The 14984-nt window shown below is 43.9% G+C and overlaps 2 protein-coding genes across 2 annotated transcripts; both read right to left on the bottom strand.

Moving 5' to 3' along the window:
- Nucleotides 1–1923: 1923 nt before the first annotated feature.
- LOC115831248 (putative zinc finger protein 487) lies at nucleotides 1924–2478 on the bottom strand (the record flags this gene model as incomplete). Its single annotated transcript, XM_030798672.1, has 1 exon — nucleotides 1924–2478. A coding segment is annotated over one exon (459 nt), but the record flags the coding sequence as incomplete, so codon positions are not given.
- Nucleotides 2478–10009, bottom strand: ZNF487 (zinc finger protein 487). Its single transcript, XM_030798671.1, is given in 4 exon segments — nucleotides 2478–3566; nucleotides 3568–3779; nucleotides 9350–9445; nucleotides 9705–10009. Coding segments are annotated over 4 exon segments (627 nt in total). The 5' UTR covers nucleotides 9739–10009; the 3' UTR covers nucleotides 2478–3281.
- Nucleotides 10010–14984: the final 4975 nt, after the last annotated feature.

Genomic DNA, 14984 nt, shown 5'->3' with positions numbered 1-14984 from the left:
GCCGATAATAACAACTAAACAACTCACCTGGGATCTGTTCATTTTCTACTGGTCTTGGAAAAATGTGAAGAGTAAAGGTAATGCTGGGAAACAGGAGGTAAGAATAAAGTTAGGAGAAATCTGGCCCGCCTTGCTGCTCCTGGATCCAACTTTCTAAAATGCTACACAGAAGAGACCATTTGAACAATGTGGAGACATCTCTATGACCAGACTGTGTTGAGCTTAGACATGCAATTTTTCACTGGGTGAAAGTAAACACATGTATCCTAATGATTAACAATTTATGTCGCTAAGACACAAAAAAATTTAAAACACAAACAATTTATAAATGACAGGATCCTAATATAGAAAGTGTCTTTATTAAAACTGATGTGGTAGGAAACACTCATGTTGTACTGTTTATCTGTTTTCCTATGATTATAATACTGGGAATATTGTTGAACAATTCACAGAAACTCTAAAAAAGAGAATGAATGCTTCAGTACAAGATTTTCTTTTAATATTTGTTCTAATTTGATTACAGTTTCACAATCTTTTGATAAGACTTGTTTCAGCTGTGCAAAGGAATAAAGAAATCACGGAACTTTTTTTTTTTGAAACAGAGTCTCACTCTGTCGCCCAGGCTGGCATGCAGTGGCATGATCTTGGCTCACTGCAACCTCCACCTCCCAGGTTCAAGCGATTCTGCTGCCTCAGCCTCTCGAGTAGCTGAGATTACAGGTGCCCGCCACCACGCCAGGCTAATTTTTTGTATTTTTAGTAGAGATAGGGTTTCCCCATGTTGGCCAGGCTGGTCTCAAACTCCTGACCTCAGGTGATCCACCTGCCTCGGCCTCCCAGAGTGCTGGGATTACAGGTGTGAGCCACCGCGCCTGGACCAAATTCTTATCTCGATCAGTAACAAAGGAGTGAGCTGTAATAATTCATTGATTCTCTCAGGCTCCATACATTTTATCTTTCAAATGAGGCAGAAATAGTTAAATACTGTATACTCTTCCTGCACTACCATCTTGTGATTCTAAGGTGAGAATAAAGGCTGGGTGCGGTGGCTCATGCCTGTAATCCCAGCACTTTGGGAGGCTGAAGCAGGTGGATCACTTGAGGTCAGGAGTTCAAGACCAGCCTGGCCAACATGGCGAAACCCTGTCTCTACTAAAAATACAAAAATTAGCTGGGCCTGGTGACACACACCTGTAATCCTAGCTACTCAGGAGGCTGAGGCAGAAGAATCGCTTGAAGCCGGGAGGCGGAGGTTGCAGGGAGGCGGAGGTTGCAGTGAGCCGAGATCGTGCCACTGCACTCCAGCCTGGGCAACAGAGTGAGACTCCATCTCAAAAAAATAATAAATAAAAATAAAATAAAATATCAATTATTGGTCAGGCATAGTGGCTCACACCTGTAATCCCAGCACTTTGGGAGGCCAAGGCGGGCAGATCACTTGAGGTCAGGAGTTCCAGACCACCCTGGTCAACATAGTGAAAATCTGTCTTTACAAAAAATACAAAAATTAGCTGAGCATGGTGGCACATGCCTGTAGTCCCAGCTACTTGGGAGGCTGAGGCACAAGAATCACTTGAACCCAGGAGGAGGAGGTTGCAGTGAATCGAGATTGTGCCACTGCACTCCAGCCTGGGCAACAGAGTGAGATTCTGATTCAAAAAAAAAAAGAAGGGCTGGGCGTGGTGGCTGTAATCCCAAAACTTTGGCAGACCAAGGTGGGTGGACACCTGAGGTCGGGAGTTCAAGAGCAGCCTGACCAACATGGTGAAACCCCGTCTCTACTAAAAATACAAAATTAGCTGGGCATGGTGGCGCATGCCTGTAATCCCAGCTACTTGGGAGGCTGAGGCAGGAGAATTGCTTGAACCCAGGAGATAGAGGTTGTGGTGAGCCGAGATCATGCCATTGCACTCCAGTCTGAGCAATAAGAGTGAAACTCTGTCTCAAAAAAGTAACAACAACAAAAGAAAAGAAAAGAAGACAAAATACCAATTATTTGCTGTTCAATGGAATATACTTCTAGGCAAAAGATTTCTCATCTTTATTGGGTGTTCTCACCCCAACCTGGGTTGTTTCTGCTATGGAATGAGTCCAAGAAGGTGAAGGTTTCTGAGCCTTCAGGATGTTGACAAGGGTTTCCTCTATGTTGTCTCTCTGATGTTTAGTGAAGTCGGGATTCTGGTAAAAGGTTTCACTATATTCATAGGGTTGCTCCCCTGTGTGTGTTCTCTGATGTGTTGTGAGGGATGACTTCTGGTAGAAGGTTTTCCCACATTCACTACATGCATAGGGTTTCTCTCCTGTGTGGGTTCTCTGATGTACTGTGAGAGATGACTTGTGGTAGAACATTTTCTCACATTCATTACATTCATAGAGTTTCTCCCCTGTGTGAATTCTCTGATGTTCTCCAAGTTTTGACTTCACAGAGAAGGATTTTTGACATTCATTGCATTCAAAGGGTCTCTCTCCTGTGTGAGTTCACTGATGATTAATGAAGTTTGGCTGCTGGGAGAAAGTTTTCCCACATTCCTTACCCTCATAGGGTTTCTCGCCAGTATGTATTCTCTGATGTACTGTTAGAGCTGACCTATCACCAAAGGCTTTCTGACATTCATTACATCCACAGGGTTTCTCTCCTGTGTGTGTTCTCTGATGTACATGAAGATTTGACTTCTCACAGAAGTTTTTTCCACATTCATTACATTCATAGGTTTTCTCCTGTGTGTGTTCTTTGATGTACTGCAAGGCATGACCTATATCCAAAAGTTTTCCCACATTCAGTGTATTCATAGGGTTTCTCTCCTCTGTGTATCCTCTGATGTAGGATAAAAGAGGATTTATGGCTGAAGGTTTTCCCACATTCACTACATTCATAGAGTTCTTCTTCTGTATCTGTTATCTGACATACAGAACGCTTTGGCTTACGGCAAAATATACTAGCATACTGATTAATTTTATAGGCATTCTTTCCTATATGTGTTTCTTGATGCTGAGTGAAATTTGGCTTCTTGCAGAGTACTTCCAAATCTCTATCACAGTCAAAAGTTTTCTCTCCTCTGTAACTTCGTAGAATGAGGAGTGATTTCTTGCCAAAACTATTCTCACTCGCATTACACTCATAGTGTTTCATCTCCATAACTCTGTGGTGTTTATTTACAGGTGGCTTCTCACCAGACCTCCTCTCACATTCACGGAATTCATAGTGACTCTTCCTTATGTGAGTTCTCTGATGAACAATGAATATTGGTCTAGCAGAAAAGGCTCTCACATGTTCATTATACTCACAGGGTCTCCCATGAGCACACTCTCTTATGGGAACTGCAGGCTGCCTCTTCATGAAAAGCCTTCCCACACTGATTGTATTCAAAACACTGCTTAAGAGTTTGAATATACTGATGCCTAAATAAGTCCTCATTCTGAGAGACGGCTTTCCCATTTCCATCATATTCCAAAGGATTCCCTCTGGCATAAGGATTCTCACGCTTCATACAGAGGAGAAATTTCCCATGTACATTACACTCAGCAGGGTTCCTTACAAAGGAGCTTCTATTACTAATAATTAATTAATTCCAAAATATTATTCAAATTCACTCCAGATGAGTAACAGTTGCCACGTATTTTTCTTGATAGAATGGGGTTTGTGTCAAGATAAAATGTTTTTCCTAATACACCATTTCTGTCCATAGTCAGTGTTTTGTTGTTGACAAAATCAACTTTCTGCAAATGCTGGTCTTGATTTTCCTGTCTCTTCTCCATCAGTTCATCATCTATGCAGCAGTCTAGAAAAGAATAAGTTACCGCAGATTGTAAATGTTAACATATTTCTCATGAAAAAGAGACATATTCACATGCTTTTTTTTTTTTTTTTTTTTTTTTTTTTTGGCACAGTGTCTGGCTCTGTCACCCAGGCTGGATTGTGCAGTGGTACGATCATGGCTTACTGCAGCCTCAACCTCCTGGGCTCAGGTGATGCTCCCACCTCAGCTTCTCAAGTAAATGGGATTACAAGTATGTACCACCATGCCTGGCTAATTTTTTGTATTTTTTGTAGAGATGGAGTTTTTTGCCATGTTACACAGGCTGGTCTCAAACTCCTGTTGCCCAAGCTGTAATGCAGTGGCAGCATCACAGCTCACTGCAGCCTTGACCTCCTGGGCTCAAGAAATCCACCTGCCTGGGCTCCCAAAGTGCTGAGATTACAGGCATGAGACACTGCACCTGGCCTAGGCTGTTCTTATAACAGGATCATATGCATACCTTTATTCATCTAGAATATCATTATCTAACTCATAGTCTGAGATTTCACTTATATGATCAATTACACTGTAATTATTAGAGTCTACAGTGCTTCTGCTTCATCTTCTGACTTGCCTAATAATTGTGAAGTCTTCCTCTTGTCAATTTTCTACTCTTTGCAATTAACGGAAGAAAATAAAAGTTCTGGACTCTCAACTGTGCCCATTGTTTAAAAAAAAAAAGAGAGGTGGGCGCAGTGGCTTACGCCTGTAATCCCAGCACTTTGTAAGGCCAAGGAGGGTGGATCACCTGAAGTCAAGCGTTCCAGACCAGCCTGGCCAACATGGCAAAACCCCATCTCTACTAAAAATACAAAAATTAGCCACTTGTGGTGGTATGCACCTGTAATCCCAGCTACTCGGGAGGCTGAGGCAGAAGAACCGCTTGAACCCGGGAAGCAGAGGTTGCAGTGAGACGAGATCATGCCACTGCATTCCAGCCTGGGTGACAGAGTAAGACTCCATTTCAAAAAATAATAAAATAATAATAAAAAGTGGCCAGGCGCAGTGGCTCACGCTTGTAATCCCAGCACTTTGGGAGGCCGACGGGGGTGGATCACGAGGTCAGGAGTTCAAGGCCAGCCTGGCCAACATGGTGGAACCCTGTCTCTACTCAGGATACAAAAATGAGCTGGATGTGGTGGTGCGCACCTGTAATCCCAGCTACTCAGGAGGCTGCAGCTGGAGAATGGCTTGAACCTGGAAGGCGGAGCTTGCAGTGAGCCTAGATTGTGCCGCTGCACTCCAGCCTGGTCAAGAGAGTGAGACTCTGTCTCAAAAAAAAGAAAAGAAAGGAAGGAAGGAAGAAAGAGAAAGAAAAGAAAAGAAAAGAAAAGAGAAAAGAAAACAAAAGAAAAGAAAAGAAAGAGAAAGAAAGAAAGAAAGAGTCAGGTGCAGTGGTTCACACCTGTAATCCCAGCACTTTGGGAGGCCGAGGCAGGAGGATCACCTGAGGTCAGGAGTTTGAAACCAGCCTTGCCAACATGGCAAACCCCGTCTCTAGTAACAATACAAAAAAAAAAAAAAAAAAAATAGCCAGGACACAGTGGTGGGTGCCTGTAGTCCCAGCTACTCGGGTGGCTGAGGCAGTAGAATCACTTGAACCCGAGAGGCGGAGGTTGCAGTGAGCTGAGATTGCACTGCTCCACTCCAGCCTGAGCAACAGAGTGAGACTCCATCTCAAAAAGAAATGAATAAATAAAATAAAAACAACAAAAAAAGAAAGAAACTACAAATAAGGTTTCTCCAGATATTTTTGTCACAAGTGATGCAATACTTCAAGCAGCTCAATAAGAAAATTGAAGGATGATGTAATAGTGACAGTGTTCTTCACTATTCTATTATCCTTATAAGCAATTCCATCATTCTACTCTTTTCTATTTTAGTTTATTTTACCACAGTTGGACATAATTGATGAGTAATGTTGAAATAATTGCTAAGGAAATAACATAGCAAAATGTTTCAAACTTAAGAAAAATAGATCACTAAAATAGTATCATGCTTCTTAGATTATAAATGAGACCAATTCACTCAAATGATAACAGCAAAAACAGAATGAGTTTCATTCAATTAAAAAATATAAGTAGGCCAGGCACAGTGGATCAAGCCTCTAAACCAGCATTCTGGGAGGCAGAGGTGGAAGAATTGCTTAAGGTCAGGAGTTCAAGACCAGTCTGGGCAACACAACCCATCAGTACAAATTTATATATATATATATATCACACACACACACACATATATGTGTATATATGTGTGTATATATATACACACACACACACATATATGTGTATATATGTGTGTATATATATACACACATACATACATACATATATTCACACACACACAAATATATATATATAAATTTTCTCTTTGTTTATCTAAGTTAGAAAAAAAATTTTTTTGAGATAGGATCAAAAGAGATCGGCCACTGCACTCCAACCTGGAAGACAAAGCAAGACTCCATCTCATTAAAAAAAAAAAAGAAGAAAGAAAAAAGAACTCCATCAAAAATAAACTCAAAAGCTAAATTTGGGTCCACTGAGAGGTAAATTCTATTTTGTTTATTATTTGGACCATATATCATTTATATTCCTTTTATATTCTAAGGTTTCATGTTCACATTTCATATATGATTCTCAAACTCCATATAGCTTGATTTTTGTTTTGTTTTTACAGACAGGCTCTTACTCTGTCATCCAGACTGGAATGCAGTGGCATGATCATAGCTCACTGCAGCTTCAAACTCCTGGGCTCAAGCGATCCTCCCACTTCAGCCTCCCAAAACTGAGACTACTGGTGTACGACCATGCCTGGCTAATTTTTTTTTTTATTTATTTTTGAGACAGAGTTTCGCTCTCGTTGCCCAAGCTAGAGTTCAATGGCACAATCTCGGCTTACCACAACCTCCGCCTCCCAGGTTCAAGTGATTCTCCTGCCTCAGCCTCCCGAGTAGCTGGGATTATAGGCATGTGCCACCACGCCCGGCTAATTTTGTATTTTTAGTAGAGATGGGGTTCTTCCATGTTGGTCAGGCTGGTCTCGAACTCTCGACCTCAGGTGACCCGCACACCTTGGCCTCCCAAAGTGCTGGGATTCTAGGCATGAGCCACCGCGCCTGGCCTAATTTTTTACTTTTTGTACAGATGGATCTTCATTATGCTGCCTAGGCTGGTCTCAAACTCTTGACCTCAAGCAATCCTCTTGGGCTGGTCTCCCAAAGTGCTGGGATTACAGGAGTGAGCCACTGCACTGAGCCTATATAACTTGGTTTTTGAAAATCCAATTTGACAATATCCGTCTTTTAATAAGATGGTTTAGCCCCTTTAACTGTATTATGATTTCTAAAATATCTGGATTGGTTTTCTCTTTTTCACGTAAGAGTTTCCAGTTGTTCTAATTTTTACCTGCCTTTCCCCACTCTTTCATTTTTTTTTTTTTTTTTTTTTTGAGATGGAGTCTTGCTCTTGTCATCCAGGCTGGAGCACAGTAGTGCGATCTCTGCTCACTCCAACGTCTGCTGTCCCGGTTCAAGCTTCTCCTGCCTCAGCTTCCTGAATAGCTGGGATTACAGGCATCCACCACCACACCCAGCTGATTTTTGTACTTTTAGTAGAGACGGCGTTTCGCCATGTTGGTCAGGCTGGTCTCGAACTCCTGACCTCAGGTGACCAACCCGCCTCGGCCTCCCAAAGTGCTGGGATTACAGGCCTGAGCCACCAAGCCCGACATTTATTTTTTTTTAGTCTAATCCAATACATTTAATTTTTTTCTTTTCCATTTTCTCCTTTTTAAAAGTTTAGAAGTTACACGTATTACTTTCTTTTAGCATTTACTCATTACATGTTACCATTTATATTTAATGCAACATTATTTCTTCTTAACAATGAAAGGAATTTAGAGGCCAGGTGCAGTGGCTCACACCTGTAATCCCAGCACTTTGGGAGGCCAAGGGGGGCAGATCACTTGAGGCCAGGAGTTTGAGACCAGCTTGGCCAACATGGCAAAACCCCATCTCTACTAAAAATACAAAAATTAGTCAGGCGTGGTGATACACACCTGTGGTCCCAACTACTAGGGAGGCTGAGGTATGAGAATCTCTGAGCCTGGGAGGCAGAGGTTGCATTGAGCCAAGACTGCACCACTGCACTCTAGCCTGTGAGACTGAGAGAGACTGTCTCAAAAAGAAGAAAGAAAAGAAGGAAGGAAGGAAGGAAGGAAGGAAGGAAGGAAGGAAGGAAGGAAGGAAGGAAGGAAGGAAAGAAAGAAAGAAAGAAAGAGAAAGAAAGAGAAAAAAAGAAGAAGCCAGGCGCAGTGGCTCACGCTTGTAATCCCAGCACTTTGGGAGGCCGAGGCAGGCGGATCACGAGGTCAGGAGATCGAGACCACGGTGAAACCCCGTCTCTACTAAAAATACAAAAAATTAGCCGGGCGTGGTGGCGGGCGCCTGTAGTCCCAGCTACTCGGAGAGGCTGAGGCAGGAGAATGGCGTGAACCCAGGAGGCGGAGCTTGCAGTGAGCCGAGATAGCGCCACTGCACTCCAGCCTGGGCAACAGAGCGAGACTCCGTCTCAAAAAAAAAAAAAAAAAAAAAAAAAAAAAAAGAAAAAAAAAAGAAAGAAAAAAAGAAAGAAGGATTTTAGAACATAATTCAGATCAACTGGTAACTGATTCACATGTTGGGTCATTTTTCAGTATTTTATTTTTATTGTTTTATATCCAACTGGGCATCATTACTATTTTATACAAAGAATATTTGTTTAAATTTATGTGTCTATCTCTTATTTCTTCCCAAAACTGTTTCTCCCCATTTTCTCCTATCCAGTTAATGGTATCATCACACAGCCAGTGCCTCAGCATAAAACCTTTGAGATCATGCTTATTATCTTTTTCTTATACCCATAATCCAATTTAGCAGCAAATTCTGTTTTGGCTACAACTTCCTAATATATCGGCACCTCAGCGAGCAGTCTGTCTGACAGCATCTCTCACATGCTCCCCATCATCCCCTGACTTCCACCCAGCCCGGCTCACTGCTGTCCTGCACACATGACACTCTGGCCTAAGGTTCACAGCACAGGGTATATCATCTGGCCAGAATATTCCACTGACACACAATTCAAATCTGTGTTTATTAAACTACTGACTTCAAAAAGGCCCTTGCATAAAGCGCACACTACATCTCATTCTCTTCTACCAATAGAACACAGCCATGGTTTTAGAGCTATATCTCTAACACAGATGGAATTGCCAACATCATAGCTGCCAAATTAATACATATTGAATAAATACATAATAGATGATGAAAAGAAGATAACTGAAATTGATATAGAAGGAAGAGTCAAATGACATTCAAAGACCATTTATCTGTTATCTGCTAGTGTGTAATAATATATACATCTGAGGCAAGCAGGCCAGCTCTTCTTAGTCACTTCCAAAGTTCTGGTAACTCTAAAAACATATCTCTGAAAAATTTCAAAGATGTCAATATGTGAAGTATCTCCCTAGGATCCAATTTCTCCCTGGGATTATAGCTTCCTATATACTTATTAACTCACCTAGGTGGCTCTGACTTGGGGACTCTTCCTCTAATATCCACAGCACCTCTTCATGCTCCAACTTGCAAACCACCTCTGGTTTGGTAGTGCAATACCCTGTGAATGAAAATGACACAGGACGTGGGCCAGATAGCCTGCGGAGGACAAAGGTGTGCCTGCACAAAAATTGGTCCAGTTGAGCATTTCATTACAGAAAACACCACAGATATTCTTTACAGTGCCCAAAAGGGATCAATCAAGCTTCAACTCCTAAGTCTCAAGCCTTTAACTCATAATCATACAAAGAAACCATCTGTAATCATCAGCTAAAAAGGAAATAAATGTTATTTGGAGTTGCAAATTGCACAATCCTTACCCACTGAGAGGAGAAGGCTGTAGTTCTCCAGCATCACGTCTCTGTACAGGGTCCTCTGAGCAGGGTCCAGATGCTGCCACTCCTCCTGGGTGAAGCCCACAGCCACATCACTGAAGGACACTGATCCCTAGAACAGTACATTTTCATTCTACAGTGATCAGAAGTAGAGAGCATACAACATGTGTGAGATCTAACACCTTGTCATGTTCACTGTTGATAGTTGAAGAGAAAATGCTATATAGGATGCCTACTATTAATATTATACATTGTAGGAAAATGAGAAATCCTGGTATAAGGACTCTGCCGGTATATTAATTGTTTTTTTTTTTTCAGACAGGGTTTTGCACTGTCACTCAGGCTAGAGTGCTGTGGCATGATCCCAACTCACTGCAACCTTGACCACTGGGGCACAAGCGATTCTGCCACCTCAGCCTCCCAAGTAGCTAGGACAACAGGCACGCACCACCACACCCAGCTAATTGTTTATTTGTAGAGACAAGGTCTCACCATGTTGCCCAGGCTGGTCTTGAACTCCAGGTTCAAGCAATCCTCTTGCCCTGGCCTCTCAAAGTGCTGGGATTATAGATGTGAACCACTAGGCCCGGCCTACTTTCTTAATTCATACAAAAATTATATGAGGTCCCGCTAATGATAGATGCAGGAGGCAGATAAGGGAGGGTCCCCGGAGAATCTCTGATCAACCCCACAAGTGTTTACATCAGATGCTTTTCTGCAGATAAGGGAACTGCCCAGGGTCTTGTCTGCACATGCCTGCAACAGACTGGGGACCCACCTGTACACTGGGAGAATGAGGTGGAGGCGGGGGAAGTTTGCGCCTTGTGCAGCGGGGAGGAGCCTAGCCTCTTAAGATACTGTGTGGTGGCCTGGTATTCAGTCTGTGAGGTGGCAGCCTTTCAACAGAATTGATTTTTTTTAAAAAATTGATTGAAAAAAAAAACCTAGGCTGAGTGTGGTGGCTCACGCCTGTAATCCCAGCACTTTGGGTGGCCAAGGCAGGCAGATCACTTGAGGTCAGAAGTTCAAGACCAGCCTGGCCAACGTGGTGAAACCCTGTCTCTACTAAAAATACAAAAATTAGTCAAGCGTGGTGGTGCGTACCTGTAATTCCGGCTACTGGGAAGGCTGAGACAGGAGAATCACTTGAACCCGGGAGGTGGAGGTTGCAGTGAGCCAAGATCACGCGACTGCACTCCAGCCTGGGTGACAGAGCTAGACTGTGTCTCAAAAAATAGATAATAAATCATTTTTCCTTTTAGAGGTCAGGTCTTGCTGTTTTGCCCATGCTGGAGTACATTCACAGGCATGATCATCGCACACTACAGCCTCAAATTCCTGGGCTCAAGCAATACTCCTGCCTCAGCCTCCCAAGTACCTGGGGCTCCAGGCATGTCACCCAGGCTGTAGTGCAATGGCACGATCTCAGCTCACCGCAACCTCCACCTCCCAGGTTCAAGCAATTCTCCTGCCTCAGCCTCCTGAGTAGCTGGGGTTACAGGGGCACGCCACCACGCCTGGCTCATTTTTCTATTTTTAGTAGAGACGGGGTTTCATCATGTTGGTCAGGCTCGTCTCAAACTCCTGACCTCGGCCCACCTCAGCCTTCCAAAGTGCTAGGATTACAGGCTTGAGCCACCGCACCCAGCCCCTGCTCTTTTTTTTTTTTTTTTTTTTTTTTTTGAAACACGGTCTTGTTCTGTCACCCAGGCTGGAATGCAGTGGCACAAACACAGCTCACTGCAGCTTTGACCTCCTGGGCTCAAGCAATCTTCTCATCTCAGCCTCCTGAGTAGCTAGGACTACAGATGCATATCACCATCCCCAGTTAATTTTTTTGTCTTTTCACAGAGACAAGGTTTCACCATGTTGCCCAGGTTAGTCTCTAACTCCTGGGCTCTAGTAATCTGCTTGCCTCAGCCTCCCAAAGTACTGCGATTACAGGTGTAAGTCACTGCATCGGGCTAATTTTTAAATTTTTGGAGAAATGGGGTCTCACTGTGTTACCCAGGTTGGTCTCAAACTCCTGGGCTCAAGTGATCCTCCCACCTCAAGCCTCCCGAAGTGTTGTGATTACAGGCATAAGCCACCTTGCCCAGGCTGGCTGTTGTACTCAAGTTCCTTTTATAAAAGGTGGAGAAAGTAAGTTGACGTTTGGGTCTGGGAAAAAAAAAAAAAAAGGGCCTGTAATCCCAGGTACTCAAGAGGCTGAGGCAGGAGAATCGCTTGAACCTGGGAGGCAGAAGTTGCAGTGAGCCAAGATCGCACCATTGCACTCCACCCTGGGCGACAGAGCAAGACTCTGTCTCAAAAAAAAAAAAAAGGTGAAGGAGATCCACTGAATTTCTATTTAAAAGGGAAAAAGGGGGTCGGTCACGGTGGCTCACGCTTGTAATCTCAGCACTTTGGGAGGCTGAGGAGGGTGGATCATGAGGTCAGGAGCTCAAGACCAGCCTGGCCAACACGGTGAAACCCCGTCTCCACTAAAAATACAAAAATTAGCTAGGCATTGGTGGCGCATGCCTGTAATCCCAGCTACTCGGGAGGCTGAGGCAGGAGAATTGCTTGAACCAGGACCCGGGAGGTGGAGGTTGCAGTGAGCCGAGATTGTGACACTGCACTCCAGCCTGGGCTACAGAGGGAGACTCCATCTCAAAAAAAGAAAAAAAATAAAGCGGAGGGGGAGGGCAGATGCGGTGGCTCACGCCTGTAATCCCAGCACTTTGGGAGGCCAAGGTGGGCAGATTACGAGGTCAGTAGATCGAGACCATCCTGTCTAACACGGTGAAACCCCGTTTTTACTGAAAATACAAAAAATTAGCCGGGCATGGTGGTGGGCACCTGTAGTCCCAGCTACTCAGGAGGCTGAGGCAGGAGAATGGCGTGAACCCAGGAGGCAGAGCTTGCAGTGAGCTGAGATCGCGCCACTGCACTCCAGCCTGGGCGACAGAGCAAGACTCCATCTCAAAAAAAAAGAAAAAAGGGAAAAAAGGTACGTCAAAAGCAAAAATTATAAATGGGCTTACCTTGCTAGATACTACTGTTTATTATGAACTCCTCTAATAAAAAGAAAATACCCCAGTGAAAAGAAAAAGTCCCAAAATCGAGTTAAATAGTGTCCTATGCCAGGCAAGGTGGCTCAACACCTCTAGTCCCAGCACTTTGGGAGGCCGAAACGGGTAGATCACCTGAGGTCAGGAGTTCCCTGGCCAACATGGTGAAACCCCGTATCTACTAATAATACAAAAAAATTAGACAGGCATGGCTACTCGGGAGGCTGAGGCAGGAGAATTGCTTGAACCCAGCAGGCAGAGGTTGCAGTAAGCCGAGATCACGCCATTGCACTCCAGTCTGTGGGCACAAGAGGGAAACTCTACTCAAAAAAAAAAAGAAGTGTCCTAATATATGGTAAAGTCACCCCATATATAAAGGATGATCAATCTTTTTTTTTTTTTTTTTTTTTTTGAGACAGAGTCTCCCTTTGTTACACAGACTGGAGTGCAGTGGCACAAACATGGCTCACTGCAACCTCTACCTCCCAGGCTCAAGTGATCCTCCCACCTCAGCCTCCCAAAGTGCTAGGATTACAGGCATGAGCCACTGCACCCACCCAGCCAATGATCAACTTATTAAATATGGTTGACATAATTATAAGTGCTTATGAATTATAAATCCCTTATAAATTATAACAGAATAAGTTGGAAGGCTCCCTAGGAAACATACTCCAGGAAAAGGGCACATTTGGTACAAAGACAAAGGTGGTGTTATGCCTGGTACATCCAGCAAGAAGGCAAGTCGAGCTGGAGCATAGTGATCAAGAGGCTAGGAAGGAAGTGAAGTCAGAGATGCAATGGACCACATAACCCACTGGTGGAACTTTGGCTTTTACTCAGTGAAAAATGTAGATGTTGGGCAGAGGATTGGCGTTTAGCAACCTGACTCTTCCTACACAGGCACTCTAAATGCTATGCCAGAGGCCAAGGTCTGAGCAGCAGCAAGACTGCTCTGCAACGGTTGCTGTAATCCAGGCAAAAGATGTCATAGAGAGGATTGCAAGAGGTCAGACTCTGTGGATATATTCTGGATGTACACCCCAGAGGTTTTTCTGACAAATAAGATGTGTAAGACAAGAAGAAAACAGGTCAAAAATAATTCCAAGGGGTCTGCTATCAAACAAGAAGGGGAAGGAATGCTCCAGAGGTTGTGGGTTTGGAAGAGAAAATCTAAGAGGCCAGTTTTAATCATGTTGAGCTTAGGTCTATAAAATACTCAAGCAGAGATGCAGAGTGGACAGTTAACATATGCATCCAAAGTGTAAGAAGAAATCTGAGCTGGAGAGATTACCAGGAGGGATCAGGCCCCAGAGAGTACTGCTGACAAAACATTGCCAAGGGAGAGGCCTCGGCCAGACAAAGTACAAGTGATAACAAACAGAGGCAGCCAAATGCCAAGGTAAATAGGGGCAGGTCCCCAGTGAAACCTCCAAGCCAAAGACAGTTTAAAGCCTGAAAGCCAAGATACAAGTTAAATCTTCGGACCACACTGAGAACTTATCTTCCTCTTTGGCATGCTTTCCTCTAATCCCCACTCTTCACCTATTTTATATATAGCTACCCTTTCCTAATTGGTTTTCTACACTGTCATGTCCACCATTGAGTGGTGTCTTCATTTTAACGTTTTTTGCATACTCACAAACCAATAAGCACACACTCTCCATTCTGAGTGCTATAAAGAAAGATCCCAGACTCAGTCAGTAGAGGGGGAAACAGTTTGACTTCAGAGAGAGACAATTTGACTTCAAAGAGACAACTTGACTTCACAGCGATGACTTGACTTCAGGGAAGGGGCAACCTGACTTCAGGGAAGGCAACTCTTCCCGTCCCCTTTCCAGTTCCCCTCTCTGCTGAGAGCCATTTTCATTGCTCAATAAAATTCTCTGACTTCACCATCCTTCAATTTGCCCATGTGACCTCATTCTTCTTGGACACCAGACAAGAGCTCAGGATCCACTGAGTGCGGGTACCTAGAAAGACTGTCATGCTGGCCGTTTGTCCTCACCAGAGGAGGGCAGCCACCCCATGCAACGAGGCAAGGGGCCAATAGAGCTGCAAACACACAGCTGTCTGCAGACAGCAAAACTAAAAGAGCACTGTAACACTCCCTCTAGGGTTTTGGGGTAGTGGGCACCCTCACCTTGGCACCACCATCCAAGTGTGCGAGCAAGTGCGGGATCTGGCTGGCCATTCTGGACATGGAGCTTGCTCC

Source organism: Nomascus leucogenys, chromosome 18, assembly GCF_006542625.1.
Source record: "Nomascus leucogenys isolate Asia chromosome 18, Asia_NLE_v1, whole genome shotgun sequence".
In the NCBI taxonomy this organism is placed as follows: Eukaryota; Metazoa; Chordata; class Mammalia; order Primates; family Hylobatidae; genus Nomascus; species Nomascus leucogenys.
This window is presented reverse-complemented; position numbering and strand designations above follow the sequence as displayed.